The sequence below is a fragment of the Chelonia mydas genome, chromosome 23 (genome assembly GCF_015237465.2).
Source record: "Chelonia mydas isolate rCheMyd1 chromosome 23, rCheMyd1.pri.v2, whole genome shotgun sequence".
Classification (NCBI taxonomy): domain Eukaryota; kingdom Metazoa; phylum Chordata; order Testudines; family Cheloniidae; genus Chelonia; species Chelonia mydas.
The window spans coordinates 13,177,960-13,194,145 of record NC_051263.2 but is presented as its reverse complement, the minus strand read 5'-3'; the positions used below and the strand labels follow the sequence as shown (position 1 = coordinate 13,194,145).

Sequence of the window (16,186 nt, the reverse complement as noted above, 5' to 3'; positions counted from 1 at the left end):
ACAAATCCATCTGGCTGGTCAGAAGCAACACACAGTGTCTTTGTCCTTTGTCCTCAGGCATTAGAGTTAGATATAGGAATATATAGATATGAGAGTATCAAAAATCAAACGGGCAAACAAGACACAACATTCTATCTCAGGCAAAAATACAGGCCTGAATCCTACATTGTCACTAACACTCCTAACAGAGGTGCTGGAGGTTGTTTCCAAATTGGCAGGTTGGGGGGAGGGATAGCTCAGTGGTTGGGGGGAGGGATAGCTCAGTGGTTTGAGCATTGGCCTGCTAAACCCAGGGTTGTGAGTTCAATCCTTGAGGGGGCCATTTAGGGATCTGGGGAAAAAATTGGCGATCGGTCCTGCTTTGAGCAGGGGGTTGGACTAGATGACCTCCTGAGGTCCCTTCCAACTCTGATATTCTATGATTCTATGATTCTATGGCATGGTAGATCACAATATCATTGATGTATGCTTCTGTGTACTGATCGTATGGCTGCAGGATCTGGTTCACCAGCCACTGGAATGTGGTGACCGCCCCGTGCAGCCCAAACAGCATTGTCACAAATTGGAACAGGTCAAATGGCGTAGGGAAGGCTGTCTTTGCCTGCAAGTTTGGCATCAGGGGTATTTGCCAATACCCTTTGGTGAGGTCCAGAGTGGAGAGGAACATGGCCACCCCTGCTGCTCCAGGAGCTCTTCTACCTGGGGTATTGAGTAGGCATCAGATCGGGAGATGGCGTTTACTTTCCAAAATTCAATACAGAATCGGATGGCCCCATCTGGTATTGGGACCAAGACTATCAGGTTCCGCCATTCACTTCATGATTACTCCACGACCCCCAGGGCCAGCATTGTCTCTAGATTTTTCTGGACAGCTCCTCACATTTTCTTAGGGAGTGGCTGGTGGTTGTCACATACCTTCTGACCTGGGATAGTGGCAATGTGGTGGCTCATTGCATTCGTCCACCCCAGGTGGGCCGACAAGCCTTCTGGGAAGATCTTCCCTAGATGTCACAATTGTTCCTGCTGCTCGGGGCTGAGCTCTTGGTCAGTTGTCACAGGCCTCCAGAGGTATCCAGAGGTCATAGAATCATAGAATATTAGGGTTGGAAGGGACCTCAGGAGGTCATCTAGTCCAACCCCCTGCTCAAAGCAGGACCAATCCCCAACTAAATCATCCCAGCTGGGGCTTTGTCAAGCTGGGCCTTAAAAACCTCTAAGGAAGGAAATTCCTTCACCTCCCTAGGTAACCCATTCCAGTGCTTCACCACCCTCCTAGTAAAATAGTTTTTCCTAATATCCAACCTAGACCTCCCCCACTGCAACTTGAGACCACTGCTCCTTTTTCTGTCATCTGCCACCACTGGGAACTGTCTAGCTTCATCCTCTTTGGAACCCCCTTTCAGGTAGTTGAAGGCTGCTATCAAATCCCCCTCACTCTTCTCTTCTGCAGACTAAATAAGCCCAGTTACTTCAGCCTCTCCATGTAAGTCATGTGCCCCAGCCCCCTAATCATTTTTGTTGCCCTCTGCTGGACTCTCTCCAGTTCGTCCACATCCTTTCTGTAGTGGGGGGCCCAAAACTGGACGCAATACTCCAGATGTGGCCTCTCCTGTGCCAAATAGAGGGGAATAATCACTTCCCTCAATCTGCTGGCAATGCTCCTACTAATGCAGCCCAATATGCCATTAGCCTTCTTAGCAACAAGGGCACACTGTTGACTCATATCCAGCTTCTCATCCACTGTAATCCCCAGGTCCTTTTCTGCAGAACTGCTGCTTAGCCAATTGGTCCCCAGCCTGTAGCAGTGCATGGGATTCTTCCTTCCTAAGTGCAGAATTCTGCACTTGTCCTTGTTGAACCTCATCAGATTTATTTTGGCCCAAGCCACCAATTTGTCTAGGTCCCTCTGGACCCTATCCCTACCCTCCAGCATATCTACCTCTCCCCGCAGTTTACTATCATCTGCAAACTTGATGAGGGTGCAATTCTTCCCATCATCCAGGTCATTAATGAAGATGTTGAACAAAATCGGCTCCAGGACCAACCACTGAGGCGCTCCACTTGATACTGGCTGCCAACTAGATATCGAGTCATTGATCGCTGCCCATTGACCTCGATGATCTATCCAGCTTTCTATCCACCTTATAATTCATTCATCCAATCCATACTTTTTTAACTTGCTGGCAAGAATACTGTGGGAGACCGTATCAAAAGCTTTGCTAAAGTCAAGATATATTACGTCCACTCCTTTCTCCATATCCACAGAGCCAGTTAACTCATCATAGAAGGCAATCAGGTTGGTCAGGAATGACTTGCCCTTGGTGAATCCATGTTGACTGTTCCTGATCACCTTCGTCTCCTCCAAGTGCTTCAAAATGGATTCCTTGAGGACCTGCTCCATGATATTTCCAGGGACTGAGGTGAGGCTGACCAGTCTGTAGTTCCCTGGATTCTCCTCCTTCCCTTTTAAAAAGATGGGCACTATATTAGCCTTTTTCCAATCGTCTGGGACCGCCCGCAATCACCATGAGTTTTCAAAGATAATGGCCAATGGCTCTGCAATCCCATCAGCCAACTCCCTCAGCACCTTCGGCTGCATTAGATCTGGACCAATGGACTTGTGCATGTCCAGTTTTTCTAAATAGTCCTTAACCTGTTCTTTCCCCACTGAGGGCTGCTCATCTCCTCCCCATACTGTACTGCCTAGGGCAGCAGTCTGGGAACTTACCTTGTCTGTGAAGACAGAAGCAAAAAAAGCATTGAGTACTTCAGCTTTTTCCACATCATCTGTCCCCAGGTTGCCTTCCCCATTCAGAAAGGGTCCTACACTTTCCCTGATCATCTTCTTGTCACTAACATACCTGTAGAAACCCTTCCTGTTGCCCTTCACATCCCTCGCTAGCTGCAACTCCAATTGTGCTTTGGCCTTCCTGATTACACCCCTGCATGCTCAAGCAATATTTTTATACTCCTCCCTAGTTATCTGTCCAAGTTTCCACTTCTTGTAAGTTTCCTTTTTGTGTTTAAGCTCACTAAAGATTTCTCTGGTAAGCCAAGCTGGTCATCTGCCATATTTGTTATTCTTCCTGCACACTGGCCTCAACTAGAGACCTCAGTTCCATTTCCAGAGTGTAAGGGACAATCAGTAGGTCTTCCCTGGCTTTCAGGAGACTTACATGGTACGTGTGTACTACTTTTTGCTGTCCGGGTAACCAGATCTCGTAATCCACCGGCCCTACCTACCACATCACCTCAAAGGGACCTTGCCTGGTTTGGATTCAGCAAAGGGTAACAAGAGTAAGATCTGGTCTCCAGGTTCAAAGTTCAATGTCCAAGTTCAACGTCCTCTGTTGTACTGTCACTCTTGTGAATGTTGTGCTGGTAGTAGGTTCTCTTGGGTGAAGGTCCCCAGTATTTGGAGCTGTTTGCACTGTTGTAATACATTGGGTTGACCCCATGACCCAGGTTTCTTGTTCCTCCCAGTTCTCCCTCAGGAGGTCGAGGATGTCCCTGGGCTGCGTCCTGTAGGGGAGCTCAAAGTTGGAGAAGCCTGTGGATGCTTGGGGGACCTCCCGCACTGTGAACAACAGGGCTGGTGATAATGTCTCCCAGTGTCATGGCTTGTCCTCCACAAATTTGCATAGCATCACCTTCTGGGTTCCGTTGAACTTCTCCACCAGCCCATCCATCTGGGGGTGGTACATCAAAGTCTTGAGGGCCCGAATGTTCAATAGGCAGCATAATTCAGCCATTAACCATGATGCCACATTGGTGCCCCCGTCTGTCAGTATTTCCTGCGGTGTTCCCATCCTCCAAAGATCTTCATGAGTTCTGTGGGGATTGTTGGGTGCCCTGGTTGCACGTAAGGGGACAGCCTCAGGATACCAAGTCATGTAGTCAACAACCACGAGGATGTAATGATATCCTGTGCCACTTTTTTCCAGCGGTCACACTAGGTCCATGCCAGTGTGCTGAAAGGGTACCCTGACCATGGGGAGTGGGATTGCGGTACCTTTGGTATCGCCTTTGGCCCAGCTCATTAACACTCAGAGCAGGAGGTGCAGTAGTCCTTTATCTCATGATGTATGCCTGGCCAAAAGAATCTTCATGCCACCCACTGAACGGTCTTCTCCCTTCCCAGGTGCCCTGCCCAGGATTGGCTGCCACACTCCTGTAAGATTTTGCAGAACCACAGCCAGTCGCACCCTAGGATCATGGGGTATGACAACTTGGGGGCTGGAGTCTAGGCTGACCTAGCAGACCTCTTCATGTCTGGAGGTCTCCAGCCATACCCAGGAAGTCAGGTATGGCTGTACATCCCCGTGGATTCACTCCAGGTGGATCTCTGTTCCCACTGGTTTGGGGGTTTCGATCAGGCCTGCTCAGATATGGGTCTGGCTACACCCCAAGTCGACTAGGGCTGTCACAGAAGTTCCATTCACCCGTACGGGGACTCAGAGTTTCTCCAGGCTCCTCTTGTGGGCCAGGGAACCTGTCACCCAAATCTGGCCATAGTTACAATCCATTTATGGGCATACCCATTGGAAGCGTCCCTCTTGCCCACATTCGTAACAGCAGTCTCAGCCCCCTCCAGCTGGTGGGTCTGCTTTTGTTGGGGTGGGTCCTCTCAGTGAGTCTTCTTTCCTCCAGGTTGGGGGCTGGCTGACCGGCTGCTTCTGGTTGGTGTTTGGGATGAAGGCCGGTGATCTGGGCAGGTGTTGCAGGCCTCCTGCTTCAGCTTGGCAGGGGCCCCATTTGGTCCATCTCTCTTAGGTGCCTGAGCTTTCCAGTTTATGATGTCACAGCTCTGACCCTTCAGCAGCCAAGCAATCCTCCATCAACTCCAGGGCCTCAGCAAGTGTCGCCAGCTGGTGTTGCTGAACCCATCTCTCCCCTCCCCCCGCTTCCCAGGAGGATTTGGATGAAATGTTCTAGGACAGGGGTTCTCACAAAAAAATTTTTGGTGGCCTCAAAGTGTGGCCACCAACTCTTGCTGGTAGCCACACTGACACTTTTTCCTAAAATTATTTATTTTTCCTAAAGTTAATAAAGTAATGTGCACAGATATACAGCCACCGATTTTAATTTATTTATGTAGGGTTTGGGTTTTTTTTTTTTTTGCAGACTCAGTAATAAAAATAATGCACAGTTATCTCTATTCTTTACTGGACCTAACAGAATAGAAACACAGATGTAAGCAGAGTCAGGATGAACTCCACCCTGACATCTGGTGGTGAGGTGTGGCAAGTTGTGGAAAAGAACTTCAGGGGCCGATCTCATTTGCATAGGCACACCCACCCCGCCTAGAATGAGGCCATAGCTGCCCAAATGGTCACTTTGGCTGCTGTGGGATCCCCAGTGTCTCTGTTATTGGGGCAGGAAGAATAAATTGTTATTACCCTGATTATGGGAATCAGGGACAGTGGAACTGTACTTGGCCTTTTGTTATGATGGAGGGACTCGCCATCAACTAAGTAGCACTCGCTAGGCAAGGGACATGGGTTCCAAAACTCTGTGACTTGAGAGAGGTTGGGGATGGGTATTAATACTTGGTGGCATGGGCTCCCTAGTGAGGGCTTTACATGTTAACTGTACTTCCTCCTCTCTCCACTGTGGAATATCAGAGCTAATTTTGATTCCATTAGGAGTCTAGTTACAGGCTGCTGAGCTGAATTCACTTTGGGCTAATAGTGCACTAGCACTGAGGCTCCCCTACTACAAGCTGAAATCACAAAAGAGCTAAAGTTACTAGGAGCTGAAATCAGTGAGTGTTGTGTTAAGTAGTGGGGGAGCCTAAAGATATATGGTGGAGCAGTTTGTGGGATGGTGAGCAGAGTGGCTTGTGGAGCAGAGCATTGCAGTTTGTGGGACGGCAAGCAGAGCAGCTTGTGGAGCAGAGCAGTTTGTTGGATGCCTAGAGCAGCTCATGGGGGCGGCTGGCAGAGTGGAGCCCCAGGGAGAGGTGGGGCAATCAGTTTTGGACCATGTAAGGTGCCCCTTAACCCCCCCCCCCCCCATCTCCACCCAGGTTGGGAGGTAAAACTCTGCAGATAAACTTTTGAACTCTGGGGCTGCCCTGACCAGGGACAGAGACTTTTGGGTCGTTGGACTTTTGGGACTTTGGGTGATTTTGGGTTGATGGACTCAAGAACCAAACGGAAAGGACATGCCCCAATTTGCTTGGGGTGGGTTTTTTGCTCATGGGTTGTGTTATGAATCCTGTTGGTGGTGTTTCCCCAACATAATGCCACATTGTTTCTCTCTGTTATTAAAAGGCTTTTTGCTACACTCAGATTCTGTGCTTGCGAGAGGGGAAGTATTGCCTCTTGGAGGCGCCCAGCGGGGGGTGGTATATATTTGTCCCAGGTCACTGGGTGGGGGCTCGAGCCGGTTTTGCATTGTGTTATTGGAATGAAACCCCTAGATACTGAACCCGGCCCTTGTTGCTGCCAACTCTGACAGGCAGAAGGGTTACACAAATAAGGTCCTTTGCATGTTCTTGTCGTTTTTGTTGTTTCTTTTGCTTTTTCGGTAAAAAGTGGTTGTCTGTACAACAATTCTGAAGTAAATTTAAAAATGCTTTGCCATAATAGAAGTCCTGTCAAGGTTCCTTCCCCACTCTGAACTCTAGGGTACAGATGTGGGGACCTGCATGAAAACCTCCTAAACTTACTTTTACCAGCTTAGGTTAAAACTTCCCCAAGGTACAAATTAATTTTACCCTTTGCCGCTGGACTTCCACTGCCACCACCAAACTTTATCTGGGTTCCTGAAAAAAAGTAGTTTGGACACGTCTTTCCCCCCCAAATCCTCCCAACCCTTGCACCCCACTTCCTGGGGAAGGTTTGGTAAAAATCCTCACCAATTTGCATAGGTGACCACAGACCCAAACCCTTGGATCTTAGAACAATGAAAAAGCATTCCGTTTTCTTACAAGAAGACTTTTAATAGAAGTAAAAAGGAATCACCTCTGTAAAATCAGGATGCTAGATACCTTACAGGGTAATTAGATTCAAAACACAGAGAATCCCTCTAGGCAAAACCTTAAGTTACAAAAAAGACACACAGACAGGAATATTCATTCTATTAAGCACAGCTATTTTCTCAGCCATTTAAAGACATCATAATCTAACACATACCTAGCTAGATTACTTACTAAGTTCTAAGACTCCATTTCTGTTCTGTCTCTGGCAAAAGCATCACACAGACAGACAGACACAGACCCTTTGTTTTTCTCCCTCCTCCCAGCTTTTGAAAGTATCTTGTCTCCTCATTGGTCATTTTGGTCAGGTGCCAGCGAGGTTACCTTTAGCTTCTTAACCCTTTACAGGTAAGAAGATTTTTTCTCTGGCCAGGAGGGATTTTAAAGGGGTTTACCCTTCCCTTTATATTTATGACAAATCCAAATAATAATGAAAAAACATATCTGCAAATATGTCCAAACTTTTTCTTTCAGAAACAGACAGAAAAATCAGTCTAATCCAGTAATAATGATAATAGTAATAACAAACATAATCCTATTATATTGTACTTTAGTAATACAGTGTGATAATGAAATTAAAGTTCTGGGTTTTAACACATTCACTATGTGCATCAGACTACTTGCAAAAATTCAGGAGCTTCTTGAATGGAAAGTCTGCAGGATCTTGGGTCTCCTGTGAAATTAGAAGGAAGCTTCCAGGTTAGCATCAGTGAGGCAGCTTTGGTACTTGTTCTTCAGACAATGCAGTACACTGAGTGCCCTCTCACACAGCACAGTAGTAGAAAACAGGGACAAGAAAAGCAAAGCCACTTTAGCGAGGGGCTTGTAGGTGTCCTCAAACAGATACACATTACTCCAGAACTCCTGTACGGTAACACTGGACTGACTGAAGTATGTTTTCATTCTTGAATCATTGCACATTTTCAGCATGAGACACTTGAGATGTTGCTTAAATTGAAAGAGTCAAAGGAAGCTAATCAGTCTTGCAAGGCAATTAGTTTGTGACTGACCCATTCAACAATTCGGGTTCAGATTTTTTGGCTGCAAACATCTTTGTATCACATTCAGGGGCACTTTCTTGCACTGATTTTTTGTAAAACTTCCTGATATCCATTTGTGTCTTTAACTCTTTTGCCTTCTGCCACAAACAATCTCAGCCTACTCAAACACCACGCAGTGATCTTGCCAACGATGACATTGACCAATAGCTGCTTACAGAGCTACAGTAGTGGGAGATGTTAACACAGTGTGAATATGTTTTGTGATTTGAAAGGAAACCACATCTATTTAATTCAGCTCTGCCTGCACTGTGGTAATATTTAGAAGGGAATGAGAGTGAAATATGGTGTATGGTGTTTACAAGGCAACATTAAAACTTTACATCTCAGTGATTGTTGGGGTGCTCTGGTGCATAGGAGTATTTGACTTCTATATTGTGGATTTAACCAGGGCCTTATGGTGGGCGATGTGGGCAACCACCCACAGTGCTGTGGTGGGAGGAGCGCTGTCATAAATATAAAGGGAAGGGTAAACACCTTTAAAATCCCTCCTGGCCAGAGGAAAAATCCGTTCACCTGTAAAGAGTTAAGAAGCTAGGATAACCTTGCTGGCACCTGACCAAAATGACCAATGAGGAGACAAGATACTTTCAAAAGCTGGGAGGAGGGAGAAAAACAAAGGGTCTGTGTCTGTCTGTGTGATGTTTTTGCCAGGGACAGAACAGGAATGGAGTCTTAGAACTTAGTAAGTAATCTAGCTAGATATGTGTTAGATTATGATTTCTTTAAATGGCTGAGAAAATAAGTTGTGCTGAATAGAATGAATATTCATGTCTGTGTTTCTTTTTGTAACCTAAGGTTTTGCCTAGAGGGATTCTCTATGTTTTGAATCTAATTACCCTGTAAGGTATTTACCATCCTGATCTTACAGAGGTGATCCTTTTTTTTACTGTTTCTTCTATTAAAATGTTTCTTTTCAAGAACTGAATGCTTTTTCATTGTTCTAAGATCCAAGGGTTTGGGTCTGTGGTCACCTATGCAAATTGGTGAGGATTTTTACCAAACCTTCCCCAGGAAGTGGGGTGCAAGGGTTGGGAGGATTTGGGGGGGAAAGACGTTTCCAAACAACGCTTTCCCAGTAACCCAGATAAACATTTGGTGGTGGCAGTGGAAGTCCAAGGGCAAAGGGTAAAATAGTTTGTACCTTGGGGAAGTTTTAACCTAAGCTGGTAAAAGTAAGCTTAGGAGGTTTTCATGCAGGTCCCCACATCTGTACCCTAGAGTTCAGAGTGGGGAAGGAACCTTGACAAGCGCCATGATCAAGAGGCAAGGAGCAGGGCAGGCCTGGGGTATGAGGCTGCAGAAGGGACCTCAGGACAATGAGAGGGAGGCAGCAGTGCCCATGGGTGATGGGGCAGTTGGTGGGGAGCCCGGGGAAGCAGAGGGAACTAGGGTCAATGGGGGAAGTGCTTAATTTGTAATGAAAGAGGTGTCAGGGCTCAAGCTGGGCAGCTGGAGAGTGGCGGCTGATGGCAGGCGCCTAGCTCTGAAGGCAGGGTGGCTTTGGGGTGCTAAGTGTGCTGTGAAAAGTGCAGGGCAGCATGGCCTAGGGGCCAAAGTCAATAGGACTATCCTTCTGAGTAGGGCAGTATGGCCTAGCAGCCAGGCAGGAGTTAGGCTGCCACCCAGGGGTGGATTTTCAGCTGGGGTAGGGGGACCCGGACCCCTACTCCACCAGGTCCTAGTCAGGGCCCTAGCAACACCAAGTGTATCCGCCACTGAATCAGCGGGAATCTCTCCGAAACATGCTGACTCTGTTCCTAGCTCCACAACCAGATCAATGTCTGGTTCCCTTGGGCTACTTCCTATCCGGTCTTCTTGCTCTGTAATCCATGGGTCCTCTGGGGTAGTCGTCAGGTGAAGTTCCCAATGACTCCTTCCTCTCATGGGCATCTACAGTCAGCCAGGTGTTAGCCTGGGTCTCGGTGGCCTCTGTGCCCCGGGACTCCAACAGCTCCTGGGTGGGAGCTTGCAACACACATCCTCTCTCCTCCTCAGTCATGGCAGACTGAGCTGTGCTGCTCCCTTTTATACTGTGGTTCAAGTTGGAGCATGCCCAGCAGTATGTCATTAACCTCTTCCTGCCCATTGCGGGGCAGGTATACCCCATGACAGATGCCCTCTCCTCTTTGCTCACACTGAATCTGCTCCTGGGTTTGTCTGTTCCAGAGAAGTTCTCCCTGGATGGCTCCCCAAGCCCTGTGGTGGGGGTAGTTGGCCAGGATGTGGTGTTACCCTGCCAGCTCTCACCCCCAGCCCGGCTGCCCAGCATGGACGTGCTGTGGAGGAAAATTGGAACAGGATTTATCCCAGTTCACGAGTATGTGGATGAGGGTTCCCAGGACCTGCCAGGGGAGGGTTACCAGAACCGGACGGAGCTGTTCCTGCAGGAGTTCAGCCGCGGGAACGTCTCCCTGAAGCTGAAACGACTCCAAGAGGCAGATGCTGGGACTTATCATTGCTTTGTGAAGAACCCAGAATGGAGCCAGGAAGCCACCACTGAGCTCAGGATCGCAGGTGAGATGCAGCACTAGGAAGTGCTGTGCTTGGGCAGCCAGAGCCTCCTGTACCCCTGGGGGCACGCCGACACTGAGCCCAGCCCGGTCATAGGGTCCTGTGCTGCAGACAGTGGTCTGCAGGACTCAGTAGGGGGCGCTCTCCCCTTGCACTCAGCGCTGACCCCACTGGGGTGCTCGCAGGGTCAGTGCTGCATTAAACAACCTCTTTTCAATGAGAGGTAAAGCTACAGCCCTCAGCTCTCATGCTCATGGCGATGCTGTTTGAGGGAGTGGGACCTTTACCCCCATGTTCTGCCCAAATCCCAGCTCAGGTGATAATTATATTTGGCCTCCCTGAAACTCCCCCTGCAGTGTCCAAGGGCTGGGATATTGTTTGTTATTCCCTGGGCACTGATCCTGCATTCAGTGGTGCACAAGGGCAGTGGAAGGGATGGTCTCTGCCCATTTAGCTCACTGAGTAACATAGACCCAGACAATACAGTTCAGAAACATCAAGCCCCAGCTGAGGGGCCCACCTGTGATAATGCAGAGCATTGAGGTTGTTTTAAATCATCTCCCATCTTCGGTAGCTCCTAGTCCAAAGGCTCCGCAGGAGAAATGTGCTTTTAGGGAGAGAATTCAATGAGGGGAGGGTGGTTGTGTGCAGCACTGGGAGAGAGAAATCCAAGCATGGGTGGTGGTATGGTCTGGGGCACTGTTACCAGTGTGGAAGAACGACTCCAGAGGGGACAGTATTTAGGAGGGTGGCACAGGAGGTGTGGGAGCAGTGATGTAGGCAGGGTCACCAACTGTCACCTCCTGCTCTGTGCTGAAGATCTTGACAGATGTTTGACTTCACCCCAGAAGTGGCTGCATTTCAGCAGCAAGTTCAGTGATCTCTGTGTAGCAGTTTCACCCTGCACATTCCTCAGTGAGCCTGCAGTGCATAGTGCTCTATGGAAATACAAGACGGTATTATTTAATTTCCTCAACTGTCAGGATGAGGGATCCCAGGGAGGCGTTGCACATATGGGAATGGAGCTTTCCAGTCACAGCCCCGTATATCCAGAGATAGCTGGGGAATCACCAGAATGGTGCCACCAAAGACACGATTTCCTGATACACATACTCTCTGTCTCTCCCTGCAGCTGTGGCTCCAGTGTTCATTGACGTGCTGGGCCCCCGGAGTCAGGGGATCGGGCTGGCCTGTAGATCCACAGGCTGGTTCCCCAAACCTGAACTCCAGTGGGTTGGAAAGAACTGGCAGAACCTGGCGATGGAGATTGTGACCAACATGACTCAGGACAGGGAGAACCTGTACAGTGTTGTGAGTCACGTCACTGTCACGGAAGGGGAAGACAATGGAGACATCAGCTGCATAGTGCGGAATGGCCTGCTGCAGACCGAGCGACAATCGGCCATTCACCTCTCAGGTGAGTCCCCCATGCAGAATGGGTCACCACAGGAGCGGAGGGCAGCTGGGTCACTTGGGAGTTTCACTCAGCTAGGACCTGTTTCTGGTACTGAGACAAGAAATATCCTTCTCACGTGATTTGTGGGGCCATTAGTGATGGAGGTTTCTGTGATCTGGACAAGTTGCCTGTCAGGAGCTGGGCTGAGTCTTGTGAAATGAACTTGATTTCGTTCTTGGAGGAGATGACGCAATTGGTTGATGAAGGTAACTGGGCTGACGTAATAGACTCAGGGGTGTGTCTACACTAGAAACGCTACAGCTGTAATGCTGTGGTTTAAACACTTACTATAAGGACAGAAGGGGTTCTCCTGTGAGATAGTAAATTCACCTCTCTGGGAGGCGGTAGCTAGAATGACGGAAGAATACTTCCATTGACCTAGTGGTGTCTACACTGGGGTTAGGTTGGCTTAAATACATTGCAGAGGAGACGAAATTTTTCACAGCTCTGAGTGAATCAATTAAACCAACCTAACTCTGTATTGTAGACTGGGTCTCAGACTCTGAAAGGGTTTGATTTTCTCCTGCATGAAACTCTGATGAAAAATTAACACTGTACAAAATCAATGTAGTCCACACTATATGGATTAAAAACTGGCTAACTGATAACTCTGAAAGTAATTGTAATGGGGAATCATCCTCCAGTGGGGATGTTTCTAGTGGGGTCCCACTGGGATCTGTTCTGGGCCAATGCTATTCAATAGCTTCATCAATGAGCTGGACCTCTGACCTCTCTGTCTCAGTTCAGGAGTGCCCCGGCTGCTTCCTGCAGCCCACACTTAGCTTCCACCTCACACAACCCAGTCCTTTGTTCCCCAGCAGGGCAAACACTGCTTGGCTTCCTGACAAGATGTGGGTCATCCATGGTCATTGATTACTCGGTATCAAAGTCCTGATGACTGGATTTGACATTGTCTTCTCAGATGCTCCACTGATATCAGACCTAGGGCCCCAGACAGCTACACACCATTCACACCTGTGTTTCAGCTGGCCCAGAGAGCAGACATTTCCCCCCAGTAAGTAACAATACAGCATGTAGGGAAAACCAAGGCACACATAGCCTTCATAAAAATATTATAAATATTCCCACTTTGTCACACATGAATTTCAACATGGCCAACTGCAAGATCACACCTCTACAAACAAAGAGTGTAGGTCACAGTTACAGGATGGAAGACTATATCCTGGAAAGCAGTGACTCTGGAAAGGACTTGAACACGAGCTCCCAGAGCAATGCTGCAGATAAGATGCAACCCTTTAATGAATAGGCGCTGACTCTGTGGGTGCTCTGGGGCTGAAGCACCCAGGGAAAAAAATAGGGGGTGCTCAGCACCCATCGGCATCCCCATGGAACAGATCCCTCCCCTACCCCCCAGCGCCTCCCGCCCACCAGTGATCAGCTGTTCAGCGGCATGCAGGAGGCACTTGGGGTGGAGGAGGAGGAGCAGTGGCAGGAAGAGGCAGGGGGAGGGGGCAGAGCGGGGCAGGAAGAGGTGGGATGGGGCAGGGCAGGGGTGGGGGCTTAGGGGAAGGAATGGAGTGGAGGCGGGGCCTAGGGCAGAGTGGGGTCGAGCACCCCCCCCCCCCACCCCCCGGGAACTTAGAAAGTCGGCATCTCTGCTTGAATGTGTAAATGAGACTATCTAGCAGCCTAAAGGAGATGACATTTCTGCTGTATAAGGTGTTAGACCACTACAATATTCTGTGTCCAGTTCCCGTGTCCACACATTCAAACGGGATGTTGACACATTGGAAAGTGCTCATAAAATAGCTACAGGAACAATTAGAGGTCTGGAAACCTGCCTTACAGTCAGAAACCTAGGGGTTACAGTGGACGAGAAGCTGGATATGAGTCAACAGTGTGCCCTTGTTGCCAAGAAGGCCAATGGCATTTTGGGATGTATACATAGGGGCATAGCCAGCAGATCGAGGGATGTGATCGTTCCCCTCTATTTGACATTGGTGAGGCCTCATCTGGAGTACTGTGTCCAGTTTTGGGCCCCAAACTACAAGAAGAATGTGGAAAAATTGGAAAGAGTCCAGCAGAGGGCAACAAAAATGATTAGGGGACTGGAACACATGACTTATGAGGAGAGGCTGAGGGAACTGGGATTATTTAGTCTGCGGAAGAGAAGAATGAGGGGGGATTTGATAGCTGCTTTCAACTACCTGAAAGGAGGTTCCAAAGAGGATGGATCTAGACTGTTCTCAGTGGTAGCTGATGACAGAACAAGGAGTAATGGCCTCAAGTTGCAGTGGGGGAGGTTTAGGTTGGATATTAGGAAAAACTTTTTCACTAGGAGGGTGGTGAAGCACTGGAATGCGTTACCTAGGGAGGTGGTGGACTCTCCTTCCTTAGAAGTTTTTAAGGTCAGGCTTGACAAAGCCCTGGCTAGGATGATTTAGTTGGGGATTGGTCCTGCTTTGAGCAGGGGGTTGGACTAGATGACCTCCTGAGGTCCCTTCCAACCCTGATATTCTATGATTCTATGAAACGTAGGGAGCTCAAGTTATGTAGCTTATCCAAAGGAAGGATAAAAGATGACTTGATCACAGTCTGTAAGTACCTACACAGGGAGGAGATTTCTGACAGTAGGTAGGTCTCTAATCGCGCAAACAAAGGCAGAACAAGATCTGATGGCTGGAAGTTGAAGCTAGATAAATTCAGACTAGAAATAAGGTGCAGTTTTTAACAGTGAGGGGAATTAACCATTGGAACAACTGACCTAGGGACTTGATGGATTCTCCATCACTTGGTATCTCTCAACCCAAACTGGGCGTCTCTTTCTATAAGATCCGCTCCGGCTGGAACAGAAGTTCTGGGCTGGATGCAGGAATCACGGAGGGAGGGTCTCTGGCCCGGGCTATACAGGAGGTCTGACTAGATGGTCATAGTGGCCCCTTCTGGCCTTGACATCTATGAATCCATGAACTAATAACACCCAGGGGCCAGCTAGGAAAACAATTGTTCTCTGCTGAACTTATCTGGACTGAACGTGGTGACTGAGAACTTGCAGCTGTGTGACAGTGACCATCCAAACAGCCAGCTGGTGCAGGCAGGGCTGGGCACGGAGTCTCTGGCTTGTAGCAGCGGGAGGGACTTGGGCAGAACAGAGTCCTGGTTCTTGGAACTGATGCTGTGTTGGCTTCTCCAGTTTCAATGGCTCCATATGTGGCTGTGATTTGAGTATAGAGGGGATGTTCCCTTCATTCCCATGATTTTCTAGGGTCCCTGGGCCAGGACTCAGCTGTCAAACCAAGTGGCTAACCCCGTTCTCCAGCTCCAGGATGGGACCATACTCCTCACACACTGTGCTCTCTGTTTGCCAGGTGACATCTTCCCCCAGGTTTCTCCCTGGCTGGCTGCATTCTGGGTATTGTTCACTCTGGTTCTCATTGCTGCTGGAGCTTGTGCATATCTTGGATACACAGGTAATGGGAATGTGTTATTTGCATATTTTAGAAATGGCACTAGATGGCACTGGGCTGGGGCATGGGAGTGTCTTATTGTTCAGATATTTACCTTGTGTTGGTTTGAGGAAATAAACCAAACTAACAAACACACTGGGGTCCCGAGTCCCACCTGTATTAGCGTTTTGCTCAGTGTTTCCCCTTCCTTCCGTGTCTCACTGCAATGTCTGATTCTCTGTCTCACAGTGAAGCGAAAGGCCTCTAAGAAGAAACCCTCTAAAGAGGAGGCTGTGTTCATTCATGGTAAGTCTCCTGCTCTATCTCTTGCTCTGTGTGTTGAGATGTGTGAGCTCTGTGACTACTTGGTATTATCTGTGGGCTCGGTGCAATGAAAGGGATGGAGCCAGGAGGTCTCTGCCTAGTGATTCCTCACCTCCCCCATGTTCTCACACACTCAGATGATAAGAAACAGAAACTAGCAGAAACCCAAGGGTCAGTGCTTGTGAGATTCCCTGCATGTGGCTTCAGCAGTGAGATGGGCTTGCAGTGACAATTCTGGGTCAGATTCTGCAATCCTGAGCAATTGCTCGGTGGCTCTTTCTCCTAAAAGGAAAAAACAAAGCAAGGTCAATGACACTATGTGAGATGATTCCATCCCTGTGATTGTCGAATGCACAGAACACAGGGAGGGTGTTTAACAACTGGCACAAGCTCCCCAGGGCAGTCGTGAATTCGTCATCTCTTGATGGCTTCAGCTCCAGACTGG

The 16,186-nt window shown here is 48.6% G+C and overlaps 1 protein-coding gene across 1 annotated transcript in view; it reads left to right on the top strand.

The window, feature by feature from the left end:
- LOC122463701 (butyrophilin subfamily 3 member A2-like) overlaps nucleotides 1-15,970 on the top strand; it is a 130,714-nt gene extending 114,744 nt beyond the window's left edge. The window contains exons 4-8 of the mRNA XM_043534882.1: nucleotides 10,210-10,557; nucleotides 11,687-11,971; nucleotides 15,340-15,441; nucleotides 15,667-15,723; nucleotides 15,879-15,970. Coding sequence (XP_043390817.1) covers nucleotides 10,210-10,557; nucleotides 11,687-11,971; nucleotides 15,340-15,441; nucleotides 15,667-15,723; nucleotides 15,879-15,970 — 884 coding nt within the window. The remainder of the gene's footprint in view (nucleotides 1-10,209; nucleotides 10,558-11,686; nucleotides 11,972-15,339; nucleotides 15,442-15,666; nucleotides 15,724-15,878) is intronic.
- Nucleotides 15,971-16,186: the final 216 nt, after the last annotated feature.